This window comes from Austrofundulus limnaeus, unplaced genomic scaffold, assembly GCF_001266775.1.
Source record: "Austrofundulus limnaeus strain Quisiro unplaced genomic scaffold, Austrofundulus_limnaeus-1.0 Scaffold31, whole genome shotgun sequence".
Taxonomy (NCBI): Eukaryota; Metazoa; Chordata; class Actinopteri; order Cyprinodontiformes; family Rivulidae; genus Austrofundulus; species Austrofundulus limnaeus.
In genome coordinates this window covers 2531060-2555115 of record NW_013952433.1, presented here as the reverse complement: position 1 = coordinate 2555115, position 24056 = coordinate 2531060, and the positions used below count along the sequence as shown (strand labels likewise).

At 38.8% G+C, this 24056-nt stretch overlaps 1 protein-coding gene across 2 annotated transcripts in view; it reads left to right on the top strand.

Annotated features, from left to right (window-relative positions):
* osbpl5 (oxysterol binding protein-like 5) overlaps window positions 1-10698 on the top strand; it is a 40169-nt gene extending 29471 nt beyond the window's left edge. For both annotated transcript variants that reach the window (XM_014005581.1, XM_014005583.1), the window contains 14 exons: window positions 2816-3029; window positions 3222-3406; window positions 3512-3593; window positions 4491-4589; window positions 4690-4786; window positions 4902-5000; window positions 5706-5803; window positions 5967-6056; window positions 6899-7035; window positions 7168-7347; window positions 7449-7578; window positions 7768-7882; window positions 8916-9018; window positions 9096-10698. In XM_014005581.1, the coding sequence (XP_013861035.1) occupies window positions 2816-3029; window positions 3222-3406; window positions 3512-3593; window positions 4491-4589; window positions 4690-4786; window positions 4902-5000; window positions 5706-5803; window positions 5967-6056; window positions 6899-7035; window positions 7168-7347; window positions 7449-7578; window positions 7768-7882; window positions 8916-9018; window positions 9096-9231 (1765 nt within the window). In that variant the 3' untranslated portion in view covers window positions 9232-10698. The remainder of the gene's footprint in view (window positions 1-2815; window positions 3030-3221; window positions 3407-3511; window positions 3594-4490; window positions 4590-4689; window positions 4787-4901; window positions 5001-5705; window positions 5804-5966; window positions 6057-6898; window positions 7036-7167; window positions 7348-7448; window positions 7579-7767; window positions 7883-8915; window positions 9019-9095) is intronic.
* Window positions 10699-24056: the final 13358 nt, after the last annotated feature.

Below are 24056 nucleotides of genomic sequence, written 5' to 3'. Positions count from 1 at the left end.
ATATATATGTATACTCATTCTGTGGGAAACATTGCCATGACATTTTGGCACAAATAAAAAGAACAGTTCTCACTACATATAAATCAGTTCCCTAATAAGTTTAGCACAACAAGTGACTTTTTAAAGTAATCCTTTTAAATATTTAACGACTCTCTCTGTTAGCTTTATCTCATTTTCTAGCTTATTTCAGATGTTTTCTGTTTTTTTATAAACACTCTCACACGTTTTGCTAAGCAGGTGCGTCTTTAAAGCTTCTAATGTTTGAAAAGGCTAAGGGTTTCTTTATCTCTGCTGTAACTTCAAATCAAACAATGGCCTGTTGCCAAGTGCTTCTGCAAAAAGAATGAAGTGTTTCCCTCAGAGTACTCCAAGAATATTTTCTGTCAAAGGCTCTGTTAGTTTAAAAAATGGTTTAAAAAGTATTATTTTTATATTCTAAAAGTTTAAAAGTGACTAAATGCTGACTGAATGAATAAGCAATTGTTCTTTATGAGCTACTTGAAAATGTGCCCCTAAGCAAGGCAGCTACTGCCCTGAAAGTGAACAGTTTTCATTTTTGTTTGCAGTTGTCTTTTTGTGAGATATAATAATAATTCATGTGAATGTGCTTATAAATATACATGCATTTTTTTCCTCAGTGCTGTTTACATCCTGCATTAGACTTCCCCTTCCTCTTACCTTTTTTATTGCTAATTCCTCCTTCTGCCCATCCTTCCCAGCAGTCCCTCCTCTCCTGCTCCTGTCAGCCAATCACAGCATCCTGTTTGTTCACATGACTGACAGGGGAGCAGGAAGATGGAGTACACCACCCAAAAAGCAGCCATTGCAAGCTTACATGCACACAGAAACACACCTTGGCACACAGACAAAAATTTGCATACACACACACACACACACAYACATACATACACACACATACATTCAGGGAGCAGGTTTAAAAGAGATTGCATCATTTTGTCATTTGGTTGGGAAAATTTAAATAGGAAAGAAGATAAAAGCAGCAGGCTGTATCTGTTTTTGGATTTGCTGATAACAGCCTTTATTTGGAGTCTTAAAGAAGAGTTTGTGCTGAATGTTTTAAGGTAAGAAAAGAAGCTTCTGTTTTAAGTTGTGTTTGACTCAACAGATAGAGTTGTAGATTAGTTAATAATTCAGTCTGTGCTGGAATGTTGTTGCTCTGGTCTGTGAAGTCCACAGGGATTTTGCAATTTGAACTCTCTTCCATTGTTTTAAAGAAACRTGATCCATTTCCTTGTTTTCTGTGTCGACACAGTCTGTGCCTACTGAGGGAGTTATGAAAGCTGGGAACACATTTTATTATTCTGTAAACTTGCCAGGCTTTGTGAAATATCTAACACTCAGTGAGCATAGGATAAAAATCATGCTTTGCTTTCTGTTTCTCATTTGCTGTGGTCATTAGTGTGCAGAGACTTAAACTTGTAAAATGGCTGCAGGATTGTCCTCTAAAGTCACCCTGCTCATTCTTAGCCCCTGAATTGCTTTCCTTTTTGTTTGTTCTGCTTTCTTTTTTATTATATCCATTTACAAGTAGATGTGCTTCAGTCATCATGTTTTCTTTCCTCAATGTGCTCTGATTGTGTGCTGACTGAGCTGAGGTCTGGCTTTGATTATAGGAAAATTCCAAAGTATAAATATGATAAACCAGTACTGGGTGCAGTTTGAAGGAGTTCATGTTCAGCTTTTTATATTTTTGTGTGCAGCTTTGTGTACATTTATTGTGTTTTTGAATACTTAAGTACCTAACTGGAACTACACTAAATTGTATTCAGTTTAATAAACAGGGATACTATATTAACAGTCAAGTGTTTACATTCATTTATAGCTATAAATCTTAAAATGCTATTGGTTCCCAAATAATTAACTAGTTAGTTAGTTAGTTAGTCAGCTAAATGGTATTAGACAGTAACTTAAATTTTTTTATTCTAAAACCATTTTTTCAAAGCTGCAATTATTTTTATGTATGTGTTAGGGGTGCAACGATACAGAAAATTTTTGGTTCGGTTTGATACTTTAGTCTCACTGTTAGATAATTTTTCGATACAAAAAAAAAAGAGAAATGTCCATGCCCTTTTTAACTTGTAATTTATTTAAATTAATTATGAACATTTGTTTAACCTCAAAATACAGTTTTCAAATTAAATTTTGTTGAAACAGCAAGTTTCTCAGTGGATCTGCGCTCAAAAATGCAGCCTAGGTGGAGTAGTAGAACACAGATCCACTGATCCTTCAACACGGAGCGTCTTCAGAAGACAAGCTGATAAAATAAATTGAAAAAATCTGTTTTGTTCGATACACAGTGTGTRTTGAACCTAAAGCACTGTAGTGAAAGGTTTGATACGGGTACATGTATTGTTGCACCCCTAATATGTATATATGCATAGGTAGATTGTGACTTCTAAGACTGAGATCATGTGAGGTGGGTGTTTAGTTAAAAACATTCATTATTACCTGACTGATACTGTCCTAGTTATTGTAATTTTTAATTGGCTAAATTTAGCAACACACAGTGGATGCTTATTGTTCTTATTTTTTTATTATATTCCATAACAAAAAAATATATTGACATACTTCTCATAACCAATCTGAAATACAAACTTCAATCAACTCTGAGTCACTCCTGTTTAAATATTAAAACTCCCATTATTTATATATATATATATATATATTTTTCTAACATTTTTTTATTTCAAGTCTATATTCTAAGAGTTTAAATTTAGCAGCAATAAACGTTGTTTTTCACTGCTGCCTAAAACAGTTGTTCTCACCTTAGTGTTTGATTCCTTGTTTTTATTAGGTTGCATGAGGCATCCCTACTTTGCAATCATCACATGGAGCATGACGCCTTCTCTGACAAATCAGAGCGAGAAACTCATGATGACTGGGACACCTCAGCTAATGACAACGGTGGAAGGCTGACAGAGGAGAGCGACATAGAGCAGCTAGACGAGATGCCCCCCGCGCCACAAGCCACTGCTTATGTAGAGCAGAGCGCCGAGGAGATGGCTGAGGTAAAACACTCTGCCAGATTTTCTTTGTGCTAAAGTTCATCCTCAGTATTAATATGAAGGCACTCCATTGTCCTCTAGTATGCAAATAAACCAAGCCGTCTAACCTGCCTTTTTGTTTGTGCTAGGAGTTACCTCCACACTACTTTATCTGTCTTTCTTTGACTCTGCCTCTGGTTATCTTGGTTCCTGTAGGCTGGTGAAGCCTCTCAGGTCGAGACCGTATCAGATGAGAACAAAGGTCTGATCTGGGGTCTGCTGAAGCAGCTGCGACCAGGCATGGACCTGTCGAAGGTGGTTCTGCCAACCTTCATCCTGGAGCCTCGCTCCTTCCTAGACAAGCTGTCTGACTACTATTACCACGCTGATCTGCTCTCACAGTTAGTAACTTTATTTAGTCTGTGTCATGAAGTTATTCTCTATTCTTACTGTTTTTGTTCTTTTTATATCATTTTTGGCCCTAACGTTTTTTTTCGTTACCTCAGGGCTGCACTAGAAGACAGTGCTTATGGTCGGATTAAGCAGGTGCTGAGATGGTACCTGTCTGGTTTCTACAAGAAGCCAAAAGTAAGACATGTTCTCTGTTTGGGTTTGGTGTTTTACTATATAACAGTAATGGTTTCAAGTTGACAATTAAGCATACATTTAGACAGTAATGTAATAAAATCCTAAAATTTGAATTTACTGAATTAATGTACAATGATCTCAGTGAAGGGGATCATTTTAAATTAAAGGATTTGATACATAACCATATTTTACCCTGATTCTCAGTCACATTTCTAATTATTTAATTTCCCTCTAGGATCAATAAAGTATTTTTGAATTTGAATTGAATATCGTTAGCCTCATAGCATAATTGCCCAAGACATATTTAGTCACAAATGACTTAGGCATAAATGCTATGAGGCTAACGATATTCAACTTACCTGTCAGTTTTCTGCAGGTGAATATTTTCAATGCCCTAAAAAGATTTATTTTTATTTCACTGCATTTTTATTGTTATTTTGGGCTCTCCATCTGTAAAAATTCCACACAGTAACACTAAATGAGCTGGCTGGTAAAAACATCAGGAGGCRCTTTCCTTTTGTTTTTACTCGTTACAGATTTATATCCGGTGTAGCAGCAGCATCACAGAGGAGCGCTCTGTGTGAGCCAGAGGAAAATGCCTGTAGATCAATTGGCTCTTACTCAGCACTTTTTGTGCTGACTGCCTTTGAAGGCTTTGCATAAATAGATCCATAAACACTAAATTACGCCTTGTTAAAAGGCCTACAAATAGCTACTTGAACATTTAAGTTACAACGTCTGCAGGACAGTGTGCCAATGCTGCTCGTTACATCCTTTGCAAGAGTCCAGATAAATGTTTCATAATCTGACTATTTCTTAATTTTGAAGAAACAGTAATGTAGCTCATATTGGACTGGATAAAACACAAGGTTGAATCAATATTTCTTGTGTTTCCAGGGGCTGAAAAAGCCATACAACCCAATCCTGGGGGAGACGTTTCGCTGCTGCTGGCTTCATCCTCAGACTGACAGCTGCACGTTCTACATAGCTGAGCAGGTTAAAACAGAATCAGGGCAGGGCATGGTTCATGCACTGTGTGAAACATGGCACAACCTGTATCTGACAATCGGGTGTCTCTCTGCTTGTCTTCTGCCAGGTGTCCCATCATCCACCCATCTCTGCCTTTTATGTCTGCAATAGGAAGGATGGATTTTGTATCAGTGGGAGCATCCTGGCCAAGTCGAAGTTCTATGGTACAGGACAAGATAAATGACTGCATTTTCCTCAGAGAACAGATTTATTAAGGCAAAAATAAAAATTATTAAGGAAAATGTACCAGAAAAGTCTAATATCCGTGTTCTGTTGTAGGTAACTCCCTGTCAGCTATTCTGGAAGGCAAAGCTAGACTGTTGTTCATGAGCAGGGAGGAGGAATATGTCATCACCATGCCCTACGCTCACTGCAAAGGTAAACAACATGAACATAACTAATTATTCCAGCTATATGTTTGCTACTTAAACAAAAGCTCCCTGCAGATTTTAATGCTACAAAATACAGATGTTGATTAATTTGGCCTGTAAGATCACAGATTATGTTCTTACACTCACACTTCCACAGCTTTATCAAAGTGATGCTGTCTTTTTTAGAGCTTGTTTGTAAAAATCTTTATCTGAGTTGAAGGTTGTCCAGTTGCACTCTACTGTTTTCTTTTTTCTATAATTCTGATGAAATAGTTTAGTTTTTCCTCTTAAACCCAAATATACTCTGGCTGTTTTGACCACAGCATGCAAATTCAGCTACCATGTTTACAAAGAAATCTTTCTGTGCTGGTAAATAATGTGTGGGCTTCATCTGTTGTACTCAATATGTCTGAGCTACTCAAGGGAAAAAAAGGCCTCATTTTGCCCTAAATTTCATTTAAAACATGGCACATGGCCAAAAATGGAGAAGAAGGATGGAAATAGATCAGTTAGATCAGCTTTCTGTTTATTCTCCAAGCTTACTCACTCATGATATATTTTTTTATTTATTTGTTTTAGTGAAGAAGATGGACCGATGGTAACTGTGTAATTAAACAGGAAGTGTTAGATTTATCTGTGGACTTTGACAGGATTATTTAAAGCTAAATATATCAGATAGGTTGTTGATCTGATGGTGTTTTGTCTCCTGAAGGTATCTTGTATGGAACCATGACATTGGAGCTGGGAGGGAAAATTACCATTGAATGTGAGAAAACAAAATGTCTTGCTGAGCTGGAGTTCAAGCTGAAGGTATGTTTTATTTTTATTCTTATTATTAACAAGGTAAAAAATGCTCTTAAACGTGTTTCGATGACTGTATCTTGTACAGTAAAAGTTTACTAACTCCAAGGAAAGACTGAAAATGTGACACTACTAACAAAGATAACTCTTGTTTTGTTTCTGTCACCCTCAGCCTTTTCTTGGAGGCTCCGGTTCTGTAAATCAGGTCAGTGGGAAGATCTTCCTGGGAGAGGAGCTCATGGCCACTGTAGATGGACACTGGGTAAGCACTTCATGCTGGTTTGAATTTTTTTTTGTTCAGCGTTGCTGTTTCAGTATCCCAGCTGTATTCAGTATGTTCTTTGTGATAATTAGAAGCAGAATTAATAATTATAGACTGGATCAGCAGGAACAGCATGAATGAGGGTGGGCTGGAGTGTCTGAAGAATAGAACTGAAACAAAGTGGAAAATGTTTTTGCCTAACCACTGTATTTTCTGAGCTGTAAGTCACATTTATTTAGAATTTTATTTAAGTCTAAGAACATACTAAGAACAAACATTTAATCTGGAATAACAATAACACAGAGAACTTACCTGGGATGCCAGACAGCCTTAATTCGTGTGACAAGCCAGTGAGTTCAACAAACAAGTTACCAGTAGGTTAAAGTCGCCAATCTTATTCTACATCACACGATTAGCTTTCTTCATGCAGTAAGTGTGGCCTCTGCTTTTCACCAGTCCCTCAAGTTTCTCATTAGCTTTATTTCTACTCCTCTTTTTTTATTTAACTGGTAGGCTCCGGGAACAACATATACTGTAGTTGTCACAAGCCTAAAGCGCCCTCTGATGGCTGCAAACAGCTTTTACTCCTTATTTCACGTCAGTCTTTATGAGCCAACATTTAACACATCAGTCCAAAAATGCATCATGAGGAGGAAAAAAAACATATATAAATCACACCTGATTTAAGTCGCAAAAGCAGCCAACTTATTTAAAAAGTGCAACTTATAGTCTAAAAAATACGGTAAATTTGCCGACATGGTGGAATATTGATGTCAATCTGCTGACTTCATGTAATAATAATAAGAAAAACTGAGCATTTTGTTGCTTTTGTCAAAAATCAGGACAGCGAGGTGTTTATCCAAGAGAGGCGCTCAGGCCAGCAAGAAACTTTGTGGAACCCAACTCCAGACATTCGCAGCAGGCGCCTCAAGCGTCAAGTGGTCCAGTTAGACCAGCAGGGGGAGTTTGAGTCTGAAAGGTAACCACCTGCAAAATAACCTGTCAGCAAATTAAAACACATTAAGTTCTGCTGATGTCAGCGTGAACCGATTAATTGGTCTGTTTGCTCAGTTATTATCTTATTTATTTATTTATTTATTTTTGTTCTCAGACTGTGGCAGCACGTGACTCGTGCCATTATGGAACGGGACCAGGTGAAGGCGACGCAGGAGAAGTTTGTGTTGGAGGATGCGCAGCGGCAAGGGGCCAGAGAGAGGGGGGACAAAGCCTGGATCCCTCAGCTTTTCCAGCTGGACCCCATCACCTCAGAGTGGACCTACAGACACATGGAGTAAGACCACCCTCGCACCAAACTACAGCTCTCAGTTCAGTGTGGCGAAAACCAAACTGTGGAGCACGGCGTGTTAAAGTGACAGTACCCTGTATTTGCAGCACTCGACCGTGGGACCCTGAGGTTTGTCTTGTTCAGTTTGAGAAGGACCGAGTCATTCAGACACACGAGAAGAGCCTGAGACAACCCAACGGGATCTCCTTCAGCCACAACTGGGCCAGTCAGCGCAAGGTGACACTAAAACCTCCCCGTCAACAAAACATAATCGATCACATGAATGGTTTTTCCTTCTTCATTTTTACTGCAACGATACTCAAACATTTAAAGTCCATTTTTATTTAGATCCAAGCTCGTTGTCAGCAGTTTCCTGTCAGTTTTTTAACTCAGCAATGTTTGAAACACTGTTGCTTGTCTTTGTAGGCCCAAGTGAATGGGAAGCACCGGAAAGCGAGCAGCCAGCCGTCCACCTGCAGCCAGAACACAGAGAGTAGCGGCTCTACACCCGAACCTGCACACGAGTCCTCRGACAACGAAGGTGAGACAGAAACTGAAATTTCTTCTATCAATTAGGATTTCTGACATAGAAACCTCATATAAATTACTTAAGAACAAAAATGGCAAAATCTATTGCAGTATTGTATAAAGCTAAGGAGTTATTTAATGATAAAGCACTATTTACACTACATAATACAATAATTGTTCCACATTTGATTTAGAAGTCTGGGGAAATGCATGTAAAACCATTACTAATCCTATTTTTCTTTTACAAAAAAGAACCACAAGAATTATTACAAGAAAGCATTACTATCACCCTTCTAATATATTGTTTCATCAATTAAAATGATGAAAATTTCATGAGTTGGTTGATTATAACATTCTGCAGGTTACGTATAAGGCTCATAGAAATGTGTTGCAGTCAAACATCCAATCACATTTTGTTAAAAGGGAAAGCTGCTATAATGAAGGGATTGCAAATGTTTGTTAAACCAAAAATCAGAACGAATTTGAAGGACCGATGCACTTCAGTAAAAGCTATAAGACTATGGAATAATCTGGAAAATGACCATAAAAGTATTGGATCAATTAATTCCTTTAAGAAAAGGACTAAAGAAAAATTGTTAAAAAATATGAACTTGTTTAATTTGTATTAGTTACTGTTTGAGGAATTGAATTTTTGTTTTGTTTTATTATTTGGCTTATCATCGTTTGATTTTTTTTAAAGGAGCAGATACAATTTTTTCTCTTCTTCTGCTGCCTTTCATTTTATTTGTATTGTTTTGTTGTGTGAAATGTTTTGTTTTTTAATGAAATGAATAAATAAATGAATTGACATTTCTCCAATAGGTCATATATTTACAGTGAACGTCAAGTTAAATGTTTAGTACAAATTTTTTGGGCTTGTTTTTTGACTACTTTTGGGAGATTGTTTTTACCATAAGTAAAACCAAAACCAGTCCAAATACTGTAAGAAGTTCCAGATGTGCCCTGTTAATCTATATTCTGTTAAAAAGGGATGCTATTGTATACCAATAAATTATGTCTTTAACTTTTGTCTGTTCTGTGCTCAGATTTTTCCAACCAGTGTGCTCGCTGCAGTAAAGAGAAGAACGACTTTGCCCTGATAGAGGCCTCCATCACATCTATACAGAAGACACAGCAAGATATTCAGAAGTAAACACTGTCTTAAAACATGATTACCTGTACTCCAGCAGGTGCGTTGTTTTACTCCGCCCCTTCTTTTCCTGCAGGAACCTGGTGACTCTGAGCCGCCAGCTGTCTCATCAGAGGGCGACGGAGGACAGCTTGTCGTTAACGGGCCGCCACTGCCTCATCCTCTGCGTCCTGCTCCTCTCCCAGCTCCTCCTCAACTACGTCTTCACCTGAGCCAGCTCGTCGGGGAGAAGCTGCACTTCAGCACTGATCTGAACTAACTCCTAACGGACACAAAGGGACAGAGGACTCGGATCAGTGTTAGGGGTGTCACTTCGGGAGCGGGGAGGAGCAGAGTCCTTATAGCAATAAAACAGTCACAGCCACGTCTGTCGGTCATCTGCAGAGGAGCAGGTTCTTCTAGTGTAGCGAGACCGAAACAGCACCGGCACCCACGCACTTTGAACAGGAGAGGGAAACAAACTGTCAGCTTGATTTAAAAAAAAAAAAGAGAGATGCTCAATAAATGAAGAGAAAAAGAAAACAAGAGAGGATGTTTCACCATTCCTTAGTGTCTTCTTAAAAATATTTCCCTGCAATACTGTTCGTCTGTGAATGTGCCTGTTTGTGTTGTTTGTATTTACAGTAAGCCCTATGGGCACAAAGATCACGGCTCGGACTTGTCATCCCCCCCACTCCACTCCAGATTATGGGCCTTAACGCTGAAGCCAAAAACAAGACAGACACCGGATACAGAAATGAAGAAACCGTGCAATTGTTGTGTTTTCTATCACTCAAATACACTCTGTCTCGTCTTTTTAATAATGATTTTACCAAAAACAGTATTTATAATCTGAAAGGACAAAGAGTATTTGTTTACAAGAGAAACTGCGTGTGTTTGGAGCGACACACTGAGAAGAGGAACGGGATGGAGGCAGGGCAGAGAGCCAAACAGAGTGTCTTTGTATTTGTGTGCCTGTACTGCTGCGTCCGAGGGGAGAAAGGAATCGCACTGATTCAGTCAGTAAAAATAGTTCGTACAATCATCCGCTTAGAGAAGGAGCAAAAAAAAAATAGACAAATGGAAGTTTATATTAAAAAAAAAAGAATACATGAGCCTAAAGGAAGAGATTGTTGTGAGCATCTTGGTCGACACCGTGTTCAAGTGACTATCTTAGATGTAAACTTTCGTATAAAAAGAAAGAAAAGGTTTTCTTTTAATCAGTTTGTATATATTTGTCTGTTTCAAAGAGATTCGAGAATGTATTTATTACGTGATTCACCTTGACTTTCCTGAACTAAATGAACGAGGAGGACCTGAGGTAATTCCTCTCCTGAGGTGTGTGTCAGTTTGTCTCTCTCTGTATGCCTGTTACTGTGATGGAGCACACGTATGAGTCATGATCCTACTAAACACGTCACGTCTGCGATTCTAAGTTTTATCTGTTTTACAGTCTGATCGCCAGAACTGATCGAGTTAGATTAGTGAACAGCACAAAAAGGAAGTCAGCTCTGTGAAGTTTATTTTTTATACACCTTAATTGTTCTTTTCACTGGTATCTTTGTTTTCTACTTTGCTGCCATGTTGTAGGGGATTGTACACGCCAGAGACATTTGTCACGGAACAAAATAACATGTTGATGCYTGATGTTTGCATTCATACTTGTATACTGTAGCACTACAGTAAAAGGTTTCACCCTTCGGCAGCGTCTGGTCCTCACTAATTTCTTACATGAGGAAACTTGTTTCCACCTGTTTGAACAACAAACACCAGCTGTTCCTTCTGTAGCGCTCCACCAGGGGGCGATGTTAACCTGAGTAAACARGTCTACAATAAGCTCCATGTTGTTGTCAAAAAAGGTCAATTTTCACTAAAGAAAAACATTCTCCAGCATGTTGTGGGTCTCATCACATTTAGCAAACCTCCAGGAAGGCATCCATAAGAACTGCACTTTAAGACATAGGGACATATTTGTAATTTCTAAGGACTTTTACAACAAACCTTTTGTGATTCTGGTGGTTTTTTATTTTTATTTTTTATGGCTCAATAACATCTTCCACAGGGTAACAGTTTGAACCGATAACGACCGTGGGTTTAGCAGTCTGATAGAGTGGGACTGGTTGCAATGTTTGTAAGAAGGACAAACACATCCAGTGATTCATCTTTTGCTTTATTTATTCATTATTTGAAACAAGGGGAAAATTATATAAATGATAAAAAAAATTATAAATGAAATGATAGAAGCAGAGGGAAGAAAAAACTTTATAACATCTGCCCATTTTTTTCTCTAAAATTCAAATAATACATTTTTTAATAAGTCATTTTACAGAGAGACTTTGAACCAAAACCAGCATCAGGTCCATCTTTTCAACAACAGTTTATGTCAATACTGAGTATCATTTTTTTTTCAATAAACTAGCTTTTATCATCTTTTTAAACATGTAAATTCTTTTGAAAGTTAGAATATGATCAAGATTATTCCATAAATTTATACATTAAATTACAGTACAGTGTTCCTTTAGGTTAATTCGAAATAAAGCTTATTTTAAAAATATCTATTCCCTTAAATTTATATCGACTCAATTATTTTATTTTTTTTTTTTACAAATTTTAACATAATATTTACTCGTAATATGTATTTGAGCATTATACATAACTTGTAAGATAATCTACCAAATCATAAAACTTCAATCATTTCAACTGATGAAATAATGTATTTGCTGGATGACAGTTATGATTTTTTAATAAGGATTCTTCTAATAATAATTTTCTTTTTATTCCTGATCACAACTATTGATAACCCACATCATTAAAAATACGTATTTTAGTCATATTTTAACCAAACTTGTGCACAAGAAGAGAAATGATTTTTCAAGCTAAAGCCTGACAGTATATGTGCAACATTAATTATTCAGTATAGAATGGAGCCACAAGAGGAAATCTGACCTTAGATTGAGCAGAAACTATTTTTATTAATAASTGAAACCTCAAAAATGAAGGAAAACTCACATTTGAGATTTTATTACCTATGTGGTTTGACACACACTGGTTCAAGGTTCAATAAATGCAACAGAGACATTTACATTTTTCACACTGAAWTGCTTTAATCATACAGTTCTAGTTTTTCCTCTTCATTAAAGTGAAAGCAGTTTTTCAATCAGCTGGCTTAATTTTTTATTTAGTAAAGTATGTAACCACTCTTCCCTCTAAGCATCGTTATGATTGGCAGCTCAGCATATGTTAGTTTTCATTCATCAAGTTAAGTAACACCTTTGCTAAGTGATGAAGAGGAATTCCTGGCATGCCAGAGYGCAGGAAGGAAACTCAGACTGAAATTAATCCAGAACGTGGAATGTGTCTGCTTCAGTGAGACGGCAAGCGGTTTGGCTCGATTTCATCGAAACTTCCTGTCTATCAAAGGAAACTTTCTTCATTCTTGAAGCAAACTGCCCTGTTTGACAGCCGGCCCTGAGATCATCCAGAAACTGATTTATTATTTTTATTTGTTTTCACTTTGATTCTTCATGCAACAGCAATAAAACAGAAAATATAATTAGGCCCTATGTTCTAAACTGTTTTAAATTTGTTGTTTTCTTGCACATGACCAGCGCAGTGTTCTCCTCGTAGATGTTTGGAAAAAAAATAAACCAACAACGGCTAAAATCTTCAATCTATCATCCAAGACACCAACTAAAACACAACGTTTGCGATGAGGACTTGTAGTTAAAGCAATAAATGGGAGGAGATTGATGAAAATTCAAATCAAGAGGGAATCTTTAAAAGTTTGGTCCACCACCTACAGTTGTTCTTTGTTGCTTTGTTCACACCAAAAACAAAAGTTTCTGACAATTTCAACCTTTCTTTCTTTAAATTTCTTTTCATAGTTGGATAATTGTCATGTAAAGTCTGCAAAAAGTTAGTTATTTTAAAAGGAGGCACATGCTTTTAAATTCTTTTCATATTTGAATCATTCAGTTGGATCTAAATAAAGTGGAACTGGTCTGAATTTCTCCTTATTGTAACTCCACAAGCCCCTCTTCCCCCTTTTTCTGARGTGTGTCTCATAGAGATGTGACGTTCGCGAACGATCCGAGTCTTTTGAACGGCTTTTTTTTACAACGAACGATAGGAGCCGAATCACGGGCAGTAACGAGGCATTTGAAGTTTTATTTCTTTTATTCCTCGTATAATCTTTATTTTTTTTTTCATATTTAAATCGCTCCTGCTTTGCTTTTTCACGGAAAACAGGCGGAGTTGTGGAGTACAGAAGCTCACGGTGAAAGGGGGAGGGGGGAGGGGGTTCCGCTTAGCAAACACATGGTTCCACCCACGTGACGGGATTACGTCATTACRTACRGCTACRTGATGACGTATTTCCCTACGTGATGACGTAATACGCTCAAAATTGAACGGCTCTTTTGAACGGCTCCCCARTATCCGGATCCCTTCAAAGAGCCATTTATCCYATCTCTWGTGTCTCAGATCAACTCGTTTTAAYGCTGYCTCTTTAAATCCAAATGAAGAGCTTCAAAACCCCGCCCCCTTCCAGACCAGTCCATTTTACTTTGATAAAGTGGTTTACGACAATATAGCGCAGCAGAAACTTTTTATTTACAAATAAAAAGATGTCAACAAGGCAAGACTTGTCTGTCCAGCCTCACATGTTGGAGCCAGAGTCTGACCCAGAGCCAGGGGAGAACGAAGATGACAAAATTGTAGCTAGTTGGTAAATCCAGACCTTTTTTGGCAGCTTGCAAATAATTTGACAGAATAGTTCAGAAAACGTAAAAAAAAAAATAGAAAAAACTGAACAGGTTGAAAAAGATGATCCACAGAGAATATAAAAATATTAATGCAACACCTGGAGAGACTAAATTCTAATTTTCTGSACTCCTAGAGACTTCAAGTAAACAAAATGTATTTAACTGCTAAAAGGTGGATTTTGCTTGATGTGTCCCCTTTSAGTGAAAGGAAAAGCAAYASAGACTGGACCTGTCAGATTAGCAGGCCAGTTCTTAAACTTTTAAAATATTCTCTCATGGACTGGATGAACTTAAAAGAAGGGCCATATCAGGCCCGTGAACCTTTACTTTGACGAATGATATAAATGTTTCTGGGTTTATGACAGTTCCACCTCTGAACATCACTTATCATTCTTTACTTTTCCCTGTGTGATCCCTGCGCTCCCCGCCCTCCTCGCCTCCCTCGGGCCCAGGCAGGTGAGCGTGAGGCCAGCTGTGCTGAGGCGTGTCCTGCTGGTTTGGGCTGAAGGGCAGCAGGGTTCTGGCTGGATGTTTGTTGTGTGGGTTGCTGCTCTGTTGCAGCAGGCCTGTCTGGAATAGACTTGGGAACTTGTCTGGGCTTGCCTCCCCGCCTCCTGCAGGAGAGGAAGGAGAGGAGAAYGAGGGAGCAGCTCTGGTAATCTGAGGCGGTGCTTGTAATGTGTCTGTTTTTCACTGCTTCAGATCAGATAAGGTCAAATAAATGAGTAAATCTGCAAATCAAACCTGTTTTTAACAGCTGGGGAGAGGGTTCATCAATGGCACCGACTTTTCACTATAGACTCATGAAGGAACAGAGCAACTACACCCASGATTTCTGAGACCAGATCTATAGAAACATTTAGTTCAGCTCTTTGGAAGTTTGTAAAATTTATAAACAGTAAATGTCCTACCTGTATTAGATAGCGCATTGAATGACWGGAAAATAGAGTTTAATTCTGGCTGGAATGAGAAGCTAACGGCTAATCCAAGTTGGGCCAAGATCAACTGTCAGAAATTTAATTTGATAATGTTTTATCAATCTTTCGCAACCTTATAAATACTTAATAAACAAGCTAGCCGCTGTTATTCGCACTTGCAAATAAAACTCTATGCGAACACCTAGCCTGGCCCTTGCCTTCCTACGCTCAATTCTWGTTTCCYTTCACTGCTCCGTCTGGGATTTCTCCCAYAGACAAGGATTTCTTCAGGAGAATTTTTGTCCGGGCCAACGAGCAAACAGAAGGAGGAGTTTTGAATGATGTCGATTTTGTGCGCATTGTCTGGTAGTTAGCTTAGCAATGGCAGTGGAGGAAGTGAATGAAGCCAGTCTGTGTTGATAAGGCTTCCAAATTAAATTAAATTTGTCTGACAAAGCAGCAGCTCTCATTTAGTCGTCTCGTTCGGCTCGGTACTTCTCTCAGTAGGGTTGTTTACAGCGCATGCAATTTCCAGTTAGCTTCTTACCTTAGCCTCCTTTAGCTGGCACACATATGTCGCTGCCAACCGATCCAATCATTTTAAACTTCAGCAGAGGCCACGCCTCCAGCAAGAATCGCTTCTCTATAGCGGAGAGTCCAGACCCTCCTACGAAGCAAGGGTCTGGTTTTAACCAGGCTAGCTAACACCGGGTAAATTGACAACAAAAATACTGATTTTGGTCTAAAAATAAAACAAAATTTAGACTGGACAGTAGACTTTTTCTTTGTATTGACTTTTGTCAAACAGACTTGACTTTTATAATTGACTTTTAGCTCCCTGTTTATGGTCTATAACCTGATTAAAACAAGACATATTAACCTTATCAAGCTGCTGTGAGTGAGGAACCATGTGATGTTAAACTTCTAATACATTAATACATAATGTTCAAACACCCTATGAGTTTATCCGTTTAATGTTGTTTTTAGCATTACTTGAGCCTAAAAAGATTTTTTTTCCTTTAAGACAAAAAACCCCTAAATTTTCCCTTCCATTCAAGTGTCTCTTTAAACTTGGCCTGTGATGTTCAAACAATGATTCATAAAATAGGAAATAAAAGCTTTCAGACGAGTACAGATCTGTTTGTGATGCACCCATCTGGCTGTCTGTTGCCCTCACAACCACCATTATCTCATCGATAAAAAAAGCATGAATTATAGTGGAAAAGCTGCAGGGTGGTCCTCGTGTGCAGACAGGTAAACTTACTTTAACAGAGAAGAATTGTTTCACGATTAACTGCGTCTCGTCGAGAAGCCTTTCTGAATGAGACATTTGGTTAGTCGTGTTATTAGTGACACCTGAGCCTCTCGCGTGGAGCTGCTGCTCTTGTCGAGTCTTGTCCTGCAGCCCTCAGAGTTTGAACAAGACACGCCTGCAGAGGGGAAAGCAGGAGTCCTGCTGATTACAGACTGAAAACAGGTGAGCTGATTAACGTACCATACCATTTTATTTCTAAAGCACTTCAAAAACAACATCGCAGCTGACCGAAGTGCTGTACAAATGTACAGAATAAAACATCAGAAATAAAACGACAATACAAAAATCGCATATACCAAAAAATAGTACAAAATAAAGACACAGATGCAAAATCACCCCGGGTTAAAAGCCAAAGAGAAGAAATGTGTTTTTAAATGAGTTTTAAAAACAGAAAGTGTTGGGGCCTTCCTGACCTCCAGWGGCAGGTCATTCCATAATTTAGGGGCCAGCAAYGGCTCTGTCTCCTCTGGATTTGTACAGGGTATTTGGGATTACTAAAAGGTTCTGGTCAGATGATCTAAGAACACATGATGGTATGTAAGGATTAAGTAGTTCAGACAAATAAGAAAGGCTAAGACCATTAAGAGACTTAAAAACAAACAAAAGAACTTTAAAATGGATTTGAAACCGAACAGGTAGCCAATGAAGAGGAGCCAAAATTATTGATGGAACACAGGTGTGTGCAGACACAACTGAAGACATGTTGGAGCTAAAATACTTAGAAAACCTGAGTAAAAATATATTCTATTCTAACAGTTTGTCTTTTTATTGGCTTTTACCAACAACAAAAAATGTTTCCATTGAGCTCTTATTTTAAGGCAAAAACTACTTTTTTTAGTTACTAAATTGGAGCGTTGCTTAGAAAACACACACACTGTGTACAGCCCTGCAGCAGGACTCTGTCACACACAGGTTCTGTCCTTGGCAGAGACCCGACCCGACTCAGCTCCTCCACCCATCGGCCCAGATTCCAGCGGACCTCCCTGCTCGGATGATGGAGGGGGTGTTGGGGTTGGAGAGCAGCTTTTGAAGGAGGCTCCAGTGACTCATTCCCCAACAATCCACCCAACCTTCATGTCCTCCAAACATCCACTTCCTCACCCCGTCCCCCTGCCCCCTGACAGAGGACACTCAGCTCACATACATTGGTTTTTCTATCCTAGTGGGGACCTTGAATTGACTTCCATTTGTTTTCCAATCATTTCTATAGCCTGATCCTTCATCCTAAACCTGACCACCTCACTTGAGCCTAAACTCAATTCACACCACACCCAAAACCATCTTCTGTACACATGGGGACATGGCTTTGGTCCCCATAGTGAGCATTAGGTTCCCACAAGGCTGTGTTTGTCTGGAAAATGGGCCACGTGATGTAGCAAGTACGCATCCACATACACACACACATAATTACTGGTATAGCTGACAGAAGAAAAGAGAAATTGTTTGAGGAACAGACGGTTGTGAGAGCTTCCACTGTGTGTGAGCGAGGAAAAATGTCAGTCAGTTCACTACGTTTTGAGAAATATCTGCATTATTTAGTAATTTCTAGCAAGTTCTTTGGCTCTAATGTYGATTAGCTGGTTCCTTAAATTCTTGTTCACATAGCTGTCAAATCAAACTGGTGGAAATAATTTATACAAGTGAACCTCTTGGAGAAAATATACAGAGCTTGTTTTAGAAATTTGGATGAAGGATGAGTGTGTGTTTGTGTGTGGTTCTGACTGGAAAAAGAAATATCTAATTCACAGTTTCAGAACCAGAGACATCAGTCATAGGATTCACAAGAAAACCTCCCCGTTTTATTCACATTTCATGGACTTTCAAACTAAAGGTCACGATTTTTATTCAGATTTTTGTAACCAGAGTAGATATTAGGYATCATTGAGGTGATGATTGTGCACAAGTGGTCAGAATCTAATCTTCTGCAACATTTGTGCACATTTTATACAGAAATATGCATTATAAAAGTGATTTTTGACATAATAATATGCAATTAAAAACAAAGTAGTTCCGTAGCCTCTTTGGCAGTTGACCCTGTAAACAGAGGACAGCATTGTGGGTGAAAGACTCTTGAGACTTTCAAAACAAGACTTCCTCTTAGTTCAGCCTTACTTCATTTCCTCCCCCCACACAGGATTTATTTAAGAGGGAAACGCATCGCTTCTTTTTCAGGCTGTGTGGACTCGTGTTTAATGATGGACCAATTTGTGTGTCGAGTCCAAAGTCTGAACTCAAGATTTTACAGCTTATTATAAAACAAGTGATGTCACTGGATTGTAATATTGACTTACCACACATTAAAAAGAAGAGATTCAGATTTTACCCCTAGAAGTTTCAGCTCCAGAAGTTGGTCAATTATAGATCTAAATCCAATTATTAGGTTACTTTCTGTCAGTTTCATTAACATTTGTCCAGTGGTCTATAAAATATTTTGTTAACCACACACAAACATTCAGCCTTTTGTTGGCAGGCAATAAAAAGAAAGAAAAGCTTGTATAAAGTTTTCAGGTGGGGCAGTGAAAACCATCAGACCCTCCTGCCTCTCCACCAGAACAAACCCTCACAGACGTCACATTTGCATTTGAATTACAAACTTTATTCATTTCATAAAAGAAAATTATATGTACAATAAAAAAGAAAATGCAAATAAAATGAAATGAAAGGTGGCAGAGAGAAGAAAAAAATCTTATATCTGCCCCTTTTTTTCTCAAATATAAATTCAAACTATAATGATCTTTAGTGAACAAAACAAAACATTGAAACTTTCACAAAGTGAATGACTGCATATTAAACCATTTCATTTTTTAACGTATTTTTCTGTATCATTCTCTTAAATACACACATTGATGTGGCACTTTTGACATCATCTTCTAAATTATTCCACCACATCATCACCTCCTGACAGAAGCTGCATTCAGTCCCTGCTGGTTGGGTGGTGGTGGTGTGTGTATCTGTGTGTATCTGTGTATATCTGTGTGTATCTGTGTGTATTTGTGAGGCAAGGAGCTGCTGTTGGAGCCATCAGAGGCTCAGTTCTGCACAGCTAAAACAACGCAGCAGAAATAGGCCCGCAGGAACTCGTTGTGTGAGAACCTGTTCTCCACTACAGGGACTTTCCAGCTTCCTGGACTGATTCCTGCCTCCCATCTCTGAGAAAGTCATTTGCAGACACTTAGGCTTAGTTATCTCTCTGATTATTCTTAAAGCTTTCACTCAAAAACCACAGTGATTTCAAAAGAAATCTAAACAATTATGAAATGTTTTATTGCCCTCTTGCTAATAATGAAATGATGATTAACTGCTTTTCAGAGTGATGAATGCAGGTTCTTTTTAATCAAATGTCAACGTACCACACCTTTATATCATAAAGCAATCAGAAAAGAATTATTCTAATACTTCAGATCTCAATACATGATTAAGATGCTGAAATTTGCATTGTTTGCTTGCTAATGCCGCCTTTGGTAGGGTTTATTGAGCCTGGATTATGAGTATTGTTTAATTTCTTTGCTACAATCTAAACTGGAGGTGGATTGAAAATCATCTGGTTGATTTGTTTGTGAAAGGTGCAGCGTCCCTGATGAGTTTCACTCCATCAGATCCTTCCTGCTGTTTGTTCTGGCGTGGCACCAGAGAAATCCTGCATCWATTTCCTCCTCGTCAAACTCTCCTCCTGCTCCCGGTGAGAACACACTCTCAGCGCTGGAATGTTTCTCTGCTTCCTTTAATGAGCTYGTTTATCTCTCACCTGCTTGCTATTGTGTAATAATCTCAGTGCCTGAGGTGTGTGCATGTGTGTGTGCATCCTTACAGGTTATTGCAGCCATTTGTTTCACCTGCAGATTTATGTCAGTAAAGTTGATCAAGTTGCCACCCTGTTTGTAGAACCCAACCTGTGGTCAAGTTGTAACTGCACCCAGCTCCTCTGATCACATCTGCTTTACGTGATGAATGTAAAGTCTGGGAGATTTAATGTTATTGTAATGTGTTCGGGAGCTTTTCTTCTCACACCCACTCAGGCAGGTGCTCGTAATCGAAGCCGCCCCCTCAGGAGCCCCCAGACTGCAGTTAGTCTGATGGTTCAGACCTGAACCCCAGCTGCTGTGCAGCTTACATCCCAGCATCCAGCCTGATCCACATTACTCCGCTGACATGCTGAAGGATGACTTCATCTAAATGAAAACACAGAAACGCTCTCTGCCTTCTCTGTGTGCAGTTCAGCCTCTTGTTGTGAACTACACTGTTTCTCCTTGCTCTGCTAAAGAACTAGTGTCCAATTTCAAGACCATCTTTTATTGAGAAATATCATTGAATATGCCTTCATTTGTCATCACATGTGTTGGGAATGATGCAGATTTCTGTAAACTTGACTGATTTATAATAGTTTTGTGTTTTCCAAGATCAGTTAGCTGTGGCAACCATATTGAATTAGGTTGGCAACAACAGCAGAGTTAAATTAGAACAAAACATATACAGRTAATGTGATAACCTAAGGTGCAGTCCAGGTGTTTTCTTTCTTTTTTTTAAATAAAATGACTCAAGCAGGGCAAAGCCAACCCATAACTTGTCTGCTTTGTAACGTCATGGCTCTGTCCAGGTGTCTGTAGTTTAAACCAAAGGAAAACAAAGCCAGGAGCCAGGGCCGGCCCCAGGCAATCTGGAGGCCTAGGCAAGAATTTACATGGTGCCTCCTTTAGCAATTTTTTAAAACTTACTAGCTGTAATATATATATATATATATATATATAAATATATACCTTTCAGCAAGACTATAATCATTATAATTATATGCATTTTTGTTGCTGTGTTTTTGTTATCTCTGTTTCTGTAGGTGTGCAGTCAAGATGCCAGTTGTGTTGTCTTGTGTCGTCTCGATATATATTTCACATATCTTCTAAGCTCTCTTTCACTCTTTCCCATTACATTTCACTTTTGTCTTCTCTTTGTTATTCTTCTTTAAAAAAGTCACTGATGATGAAGAAATAAGAAACTAATATTCAGTTCTGCTTTCTACTGAAGTGACTAAAAAAAACAACTTAGTAGTCGTGTTTCCATCCAATTTTATTGAAAATTTGAGCGAACTTTTAAAATGTTGCAAATAAAGAAACGTGCATCAGACGTGTTTCCATCTTCTGGCTTAGCGCAAATCAACTAGGCTATGCAAAATGTACTAACGTCAGATGTTGATATCACTCATGGCTACGAAAACCAGGAAACTCGCAGAGTCCACACATCTCGGAACAATGCAGAGAAGTTATCAGGAACGTGTTGCTCCCATCGAGATATAGTCATATCAACTAGTACTGGTGACGTCACATGCTGCCTGGAGACGTAGAAAAGGTAATGCAATTCTCTTCAGATTACGGGAATATCCAGGCAGATGCGGACAGCGGGAGGAGGCGGGTTCAGCTCCAGTCAATACAATGATTGGACAGCAAGAACAGCTATTCGAGGTAAATATTTGCTACATCAGAACTGATTTGGCAAATGTGTTTCCATCTCCCCTTTTGCGAAATAACTCTTTTTCGGAAAGTCTAAAAACCACCTCAAGCAAGTGTAAAACTTTTTTTTTGCGAAATTGAGGACGTTTTTGCAATTTTTGCCRTTTCCATCCACCTTTTCTAATGCAATACTTCAAAACGCCCATAAAAAAAGTTGATGGAAACACGGCTACATACTTCCATTTTATTTTTAGAAACCAGGTTGTCCAATTAAAATAGCTAACAATAAAATTCATTTGAAACAGAATACCAGAGGCCGACCTCATACCTGCAAACATTTGCTGACAGCAGCAATAAACACCTGTTCATGTTAACGAGCAGCTGTGGACTGAAGCAGTTCTAGGGGGCTCCTGGGGTAATTTTGTAAAACAATCAAACCAAATCAGCAGGATGACAACACCAAAGAACAAGTTATCTATATTTTTTTCATTCCCCATTTGTGGCGCCCCTGGATGGACGGCGTCCTTAGCGTTTGTCTTAAATTGCTTATATGCCACAAGCCAGCCCCGCACAAAGCTCCAGACATTATTAACGACTTTTTGGTCTCAGAAAACTTCAAACAGAACCTTAAATGTAGCTGCGTTTAAGTCAAAGTTGAATTATTCTTAAGTATGAGTGTGAAGTTCTCCAGGCGACACAAACTGACGCTCGTGTGTTGTGCCGGCGGCTCCCTGAGGCCACAGAAGACATGTGGAGCCTGCCGACCCCCGGCCTCCCGCCCCCACACTGCCCTGCAGACATTCCTGACAGCGTCTCCTCTCGCTGTCTGAGGCTTCTGCAGAGACAGCTGGTGCTTCAGCAACATGATCCCCCCCTCAGCAGTCAGAGCTCTGTGGGTCGGCCGCTCCAGCGTTGTACAGATACACGTTTCTCACATGATACAATCAGAGGGTTTTCTTTGCTTAATCTATCCTGAGGATAAATAAAGGGGGACTTTTAATCTAACATTTGCTGTGTCTTATGGAGGAGCTGTGAGGTTTGGGTACAAACGCACATTAGATGTCATTATTGTGGTAGTAGCTGAGACTCATTCACAATTCATCCTCTGATGAGAGAGTTGGCAGTTCGATTCCACCGCCATTCAGTCACACCTGTCTCTGAGTTTAACACTGAAACTCTACTGCCTCTGTGTGTGTCCCATCAGTGTTGTTTAAAGCAAYGTTTCCCAAACTTTTCAGCTTTTGACCCATAAAATAACAGCAGCAGAGACCTGTTCTCCCAACTATATTTGGGTAATAAACATTAGTTTCATGTCAAATAAATAATGGCAGAGTTACAATACTCTRTGCTAATTTCATTCATTTTAATGTTCATTAACCTCTTTTTTTGTAAAGACTAAGACAAAAACGGTTAGTTGTCATGGTTAAACGTAATAACTTGTGAAAATGCTTGGAAGGCCCTACCTTGAATGTTTCAGGACCCATAGTGGGGTCCTGACCCCAACTTTGGGAACCACTGATTTAAAGCATTGACTAGTCTCTATAGAATTATTAATCTAGATTAGTTTAGGGCAGGGGTGCCCAAACATTTTCCCTGAGAGGTCCAAAATTAAAATCAATCTGAGGGCAGTGGGCCAAATGCATTAATATAATACATGAAATGTAAATACTTCTCAAGTAAAGTTGTATTTTTTTATGATTAAGCTAGCAGCCAGTGAAGTTGCCCATATTCTTTTGTTTGTTTGTTTGTTTTTTGTTTTTTCAGTCCATGTACATGGAGAAAATTCAATGTATACTCAGGCAGCAAAGGCTCATGGGACTTTTCATAATTTAAAATTTGAGTGTATGCTGTCTCATAAGGTATAGACTTAAATGTAAAATAAATGTCTCTTGAAGTTACTTATATTTTATATATAAAATCTTAAAAGATAAAGTGAGCACCATGAGTAGGACTATCTGACCACAGCTCCTTATATGGATAGTTGGACCAATGGTTGAAAAGACTAAGTAGAAATATAGTGTTTCTGCATAAGACAGGAGATTACAATCTRCTAACCAGGCTGGTGGGCCAAATCAAATAGCTTGGAGGGCCAATTTTGGCCCAACCACTTTGGGCACCTCTGGTTTGGAGAGACAGGGTGTGAATGAGAGCACAGATTGTAGTGTAAAGTACACACATTAAAAGTCATCCACAATMTCACTCCTTCCTAACTAACTGACCTCCTCCCTCCACCTCTCTGTCCTCTCTGCAGGTCCATCAGCCGCTCTGCTCCTCATCTCTCTGCCCTCTGGATTAAAACATCACCCCTGTCYGTCTCTGTTTGAGGCTGCTCTGAAAACCTGTCGCTTTGGACCAGCGTCTTGACTTCATTTGATGTACTTTGTATTGATTCTTTTCAATGCATTCATTTTTACTTGGTTTTCACTCATGTGTTTCTTTCCTAAAAGCATTCGAGTTTTTCGCAATCCCAGCTAAATGGTGAAATGTGTGGATCTTGGGGGGTTTTCCTGCTTGTAAGTCAGAATGGATGCCCAGTGAAAGCAAACAAACACGGTTGTCAAGGCTGCAGTGTGAAGAAAGAAAAGTTTTGTAGATAGGGTTGTGTGTGTGTGTGTGTGTGTGTGT